General features: G+C 31.9%; 1 protein-coding gene across 1 annotated transcript; it reads right to left on the bottom strand.

Moving 5' to 3' along the window:
• Positions 1–4,707: 4,707 nt before the first annotated feature.
• LOC110997254 (enhancer of split malpha protein) lies at positions 4,708–5,345 on the bottom strand. The gene has a single exon (XM_022265319.2). It carries the CDS (start codon positions 5,317–5,319, stop codon positions 4,846–4,848), a length of 474 nt encoding a protein of 157 aa, XP_022121011.2. The 5' UTR covers positions 5,320–5,345; the 3' UTR covers positions 4,708–4,845.
• Between the last annotated feature and the right edge of the window lie 473 nt (positions 5,346–5,818).

The raw sequence follows: 5,818 nt of genomic DNA, 5'->3' as shown, positions 1-5,818 counted from the left end.
AAGTAAGACATATGTTTATAATTCAGGGAAATTTGATAAAAAGACACCACGATTGTTTTTTAATGCCTATTTATTTAGCATGGCTAAAAATAACATAGTTTTTATACAAACTAACTAACAGCATGAAAACTGAATGTGATTCGTAAAGTAAGAGATATGTTGAAAATTCAAGGAATAAGAAGGAAACGAATACAATTGCTTTTTCAATGCCAATTTATTATAGCATGGCTAAAATCTATCATCGTTTTTTGTCAAGTTAACTAACAGCATGAAACTTAGATTTGATTCTAGATTTCATGCTAACAGCAAAAGTAAACGTGTTATTTTATTTTATAATTTAGAGCATAAGAAAAGCATACGACTAACGACACTATAGTTTTGCTGATGTCAAATTGGCTAAAATCTAACATAGTTTTAGTACATATTACCTAACCGCATGTTAATACCGGTACCTAAGTAATGGTGTGTGTAAACCCAACAACTACATTTAACTTCTGCCAATAAATATAGCATGTCTCGAAGATATATATATATATATATTTTTTTTCTAGAAGAGCCCTAATTCAAATAGCCAAGTTATAGTTTAAATTAAGGCCGTTTAAAAAAATCGTTCGTTCTTAAACATTTACATCCATAAATCTTACAGGTATGTATTGAATTAATGAACATTTATATCTTCTTGTATCTCCAATATTACTAAAATCCGCGCATTCTCTAAACTCTAAAGTATCACACCTTTTTTGGCTAGTGCAAGTCCTTAACTATTGACGGGAATTAAGTTATGAAGCAATTTGAATTTTAAATGCCATTAAGTATTTAATTATGTCCTGTTTCTGAAAAGATCAATAGAGGTTAAATAAGTATATGTCTAATATCTGGTAAAGTTGAAATTGAGTAACTGAAATGATTACTACCCTAATAAGATATGAAACAGACTTGACGAGTATGGAATAAAATAATTCATGATAATTGAAATGAGTTTTAATACTAAGATTTTATTACATATTTAGAGGATTTTTAAACGACACTTAAAATAGTTAAGTGTTAGTAATTCGTCTGACGGTGCTTTTGAAACTGGGCAGAATTTACGAAAAGCATAGTTGAATCTTCATCTTCTGTAGCTGTATAGTAGTGAATAATCCACAAAATAATGGACGCCTCAGAAAACAGGTTTCGTTTGCAATATTTATATATAATATAATAATATATTGCAGTTTTGGATAACACGAAAGATTCATTAAAATTTATGGTTTTAAATGTGACTAATTCTTTTATTTGCACTAAATACTGTTATTGAATTTATTCAATTTATTATTATCAGTTGTGTAATCTCATTGTTTGCTATTTTTCTGAGTCATCGTTTTATTTGTTCTTATTAAGGAGTATAGCTGTATAGTATATTCGGAAATAGCATTTTAAATTAACCAATGGTGGAAGTATTGCATGCTGATCTTTACTGTTAGACTTTTGTTTATTTTACTGGAAAACGAGGCTTAAGATAAATGGGAATTGAATTTAACTATGCTAACCTATTTCGCATGTTACATATATACTAAATATAGATAGATAATATATAAAAACATTAGGTAAATAATACCCTTCGTATTTAATTTTACAGTTGATTTATAATAATTTGTGTTAGTTTTGATTGAGTCTCTTATTATTTATTGGTACTTTTAAATATTTTATGTAGAGTACAGTTTTAGGTACTAATAAATTTTCTTCACAAAACAATTTAGTCGGTGTCACCTATAAATAAAAAATAAGCGCTAATCTAATCATTAATAACACACCCTTAAGGAATAATAAGTGCGCTGACGCATGCACAAAGTGTATCAGTGGTAACTGGTAACATCTGAACAAACATATGATGATCTCACTCTTACATTATTCAGGTGTATTGAACGTAGATGAACTATTCATCAACGACCTTATAGGTGTACCTACCTACTTTTATATCGTAGTTTAAACACCGCTTAGACATGGCCTATATAATGTCTGAATATTTTTCTTATGACGGTTCTTTTATAACAACAGGAGGCAAACGGGCAAGAGGCTTACCTAATGTAGTGATCGGGTTTAAAATACGATAGAAATTTATATTATTCGAAAAATCAGATTGTAAAATCATAAGCTGTGATTACAGTAGAAATAATTTTAGTAATAATTTTTTTATCAACGTCAAATAAAACATGACAATACAATTTTTTAAATAGCCATATCTATAATTACGAAAAATATATTTTATTGGTATAGCAAGAACTATTCACGAACAAAATATTCGATATGAAAACTAATTAATTTAATCTCAATATGTAATTACTTATGAGCTCTCTTATTAACTTATTGCTGGCTGGCTTATTTGCTTCTTATAAAGATAATCGTAATTATACTTCAAACAAAACCGGCTGAAAAAGGGTATTGATTAATCTATTATAACTGTAAATAAACTAGTGCATATTTAACATATGTTGTCTTAATCACTTTTATTCCTTACTTGTTATATATAAAATTTTGTTACTTTCGTTATTTCTGTGTATCTTTAATAGTTCAAATTAAATTGTCAGTTCTTTTTATTTATAATAATTGCGAAAATAAATTTTCTAAAACTAATTTTATAAAAATTAATATAAAACTATTATATATAATCGAAATTCACTACACGCGCAAGATTTCAATTGAATGCAAAAAATTTGCATTTGTAACAATGCCACACGTGCATTAAAAAAAATTAACCCAAATTTCGCAAGAGTTGCGGAATTTTAAATAAGGGTTGCAAAAAATCCTTTCTAACCCGAGAGTCCAACTGAACACGTGCATGGGTTAAATAACAATGCATCGATGAGTCACGACTCGAAACGTCGAATTCGTATTATGAAAGTCGAAAAAAAAACACCATCAAGGAATTGTACATCTGCCCGAAATTCTCACGGATCTTGGTCTTGTATTTATACCGGTCCTACCTACGTATTACTTGCGCCTGATTATGACAACTGGGCGCCTAGCGGTATCACTCGACGGCTTTTTAATCAATAGCTCACAATTTACATATCAGGTTCTGATATCGTGGCATAGGACATATGCAAATTTGTTTGTCAATTTAGAATTTCTCGCCTCGTAATTGGTTCACACGAAATTGTGAAACTTGTTTTTTATCGGAAAAGTAAGGATTTCTGCATGATTAGAATTTAATTAAATAGATAAAACATATTTTAGTACCTCCACAACTAAATGTGAAATTTATATACGTGAAACTATGAAATACAAAATGTACAATTCAATGGTCTATGCATAGAAAAGTAACAATTACTACTGAGTAAAACACTACGTAGCACGCTGCGAACTGTGATCTACTTTTACATTATTTCACAGGATTTCATTGAAAATGCACGTGCACGATATTGTTAATAGTACTATTGTATAGTAAAATAACAGAATTGTGTGCGCACGTTTTTCTATATAAAAGCATCGACAGGTTGGGACAAGTCAGGACTTGCTTTTTAAGGTTGCACAATTTGCATCGCAATTTTATCGTGGATGCGTTTTTATAAATTACTCGCATGAAAGTAATATATTGCTGCTACTGTGTTTCTTGTCATTATTACGGGTTTTAGTGTTAAATATTTTAAATATTGTGGTATTAGGCACATAGATGTATACATAGAACGTCGTAGCTGGGCGACAATTAGGTGGTCATGGTATGTTCGCGTTTGTTCATAAGCAAAGACCTAAAAAAATGCTTTTGCCGTCTAATGACTTTGCCTCATTTATCGGGAACTAACAAAAACACTAAGCTGCAGAGATTTTTCCATAATTTGCTTAAAGTTGCATGTAAAGCTTAGGAAACATATTTACTAATTGAGCATTATACATTCACCAAAATTTAAGTTAGATTTTTTACTGGTTTTATATGCAGTATAATATTTAAATAAATTTAATCTTTTTAAAAAGCTGTCAATTATAATGTCCACATACATACATACATAGATTACCTAAATCTTAATTTAGTAAAATTGTAAATCAATAGAAAAAGTAAATTTTAAAAGAATTTATTAAGATTGTTTGTGTAGTTTTAATTAATAATGACTATGTAGATAAAAATCAATTATTTCAATACGCCATACAAGAGATAAAGAATCAAAGTTAATAATTTTATCTCAGTACAAAAAGAATATGGAAGATTGAATTCCTTACAAGCTATTAAATATCTAATCATCTCTCGTCAATCAGAAATAGCTATCAAGATTAATGTTAACAAAAAGAAACGGACAGTATAAAAAATGACCATTAAGAATCCAGTAGCTGGTCCACTGCACGTGCTACTATACAGTTTACAGTATAGATTGTATACCTATGTTATATGTGGCTCGAGCCAACTTCCCGCCACAGCTCGAGCCAAACTTGTCTGACTGCTTTGAAACTAATATTCCTTACTTAACGTTAACTTGACTGGTTATTCTTGTTAGTATCTACTTTGATATTCTTTATGTCTTTGTAGGAAGCGTTTGTTCTTAATAAAGGTGGGTAAAGGAAAGAAAGTAATAATTTTCATATCATTTTATTTTAACCTTCAAAATTTGTATACAGTATAAATAAGTTAACACCTTAGACAATTAAAGCTTAAAAGCATGATCACATACAGATCCTACATTACTTTATACAATAAAATATCACAACACAGTGTAATTAAAGCTTTGTGTAGTTATCACGCGCTGGAAGCCCATACCTAAACCTAAATTCTATATGGCACCATAGAATTATATTAAAGCTAAGATCACAGACGATTTTGAAACAGCAGCAGGCACTGGTTTCGGAAGACACTTGGATTGTTGTTTAGGGAGATGATTAAGCTTGAACCCAACGGTCTTGCATGACTGGGTACTGCTGTTCGGCGGTTTGGCACTCGGTGTAATAGTGGGCCGCTGCGAAGTCAGATTCGGATTTGGATACTGTGGTCCAAAAGAAGGTGCCGGCGTCAGTGCGGGCAAAGTGCACAGGGATGTAGAAGTCTTCACGAGAAACTGGCACAAGGTCGTATGACTCGTCCTTGTTGCAGACGAGGAAGGCGGCGGACTGGCAAGCTTCCATGTCACTGAAGATCTTGCGTTCGAGCGCTTCGTTGCACGAGTTTTGCTCAGCCTCGATGCACGTGTCAATTATTTTGGCGGGAGATCGCTTCGTTGTTTTCTTGATGATTTTCATTAAAGGCTTTAATAGCGCTTTGAAGCCACTGTTCTTCATTTTTTCACTGTTATATTTGTTCTCGTTGATCGAGTTGTCTGTTGAGATGATGTATTCGTTGTTCGCGTATAGAGACATTTTAGAAGTTGTGAGAGCGTGTGTTGCAAGTGAGTAAACGAGCGGGAATGTGGGGCTGATCGTCCGCGCGTCGCATTTATACTCACCGGGCCGCCCCCAACACAAAAGCTGTGTGTATGTGAAAAGCTCCCTCGCGTGTGTGGGTGATATTCGACTATTATGTTTTTCATAAACATGAAACGCCATATCATTATGGTTTGTGTATTGTAATCTGGATTGAGGTAAAGTGACATTGTTATGTCTTCCTATAGTTACAGTTAGATCTACGGTATGCTACATTTGTAACTGTTAGTACTGTTTAGTGCTACGGCGTAGAACGTTTATTGTTTTAACAAAAGCTTTTGTATTGCAAATATGTAAGTTTATAAGAAGGATTTTCAGCGTTTGCTTTTTATGTTCGTTACTTCCAGCTGTACTCTCAGTGCCACTTATTGATAGGTACAATAGATTAAAAATGGCAAACATTTGCCATACACTTATATCTAATAAGAGATTCCTT

The sequence above is a fragment of the Pieris rapae genome, chromosome 2, assembly GCF_905147795.1.
Source record: "Pieris rapae chromosome 2, ilPieRapa1.1, whole genome shotgun sequence".
NCBI classification, from domain to species: Eukaryota; Metazoa; Arthropoda; class Insecta; order Lepidoptera; family Pieridae; genus Pieris; species Pieris rapae.
This window is presented reverse-complemented; position numbering and strand designations above follow the sequence as displayed.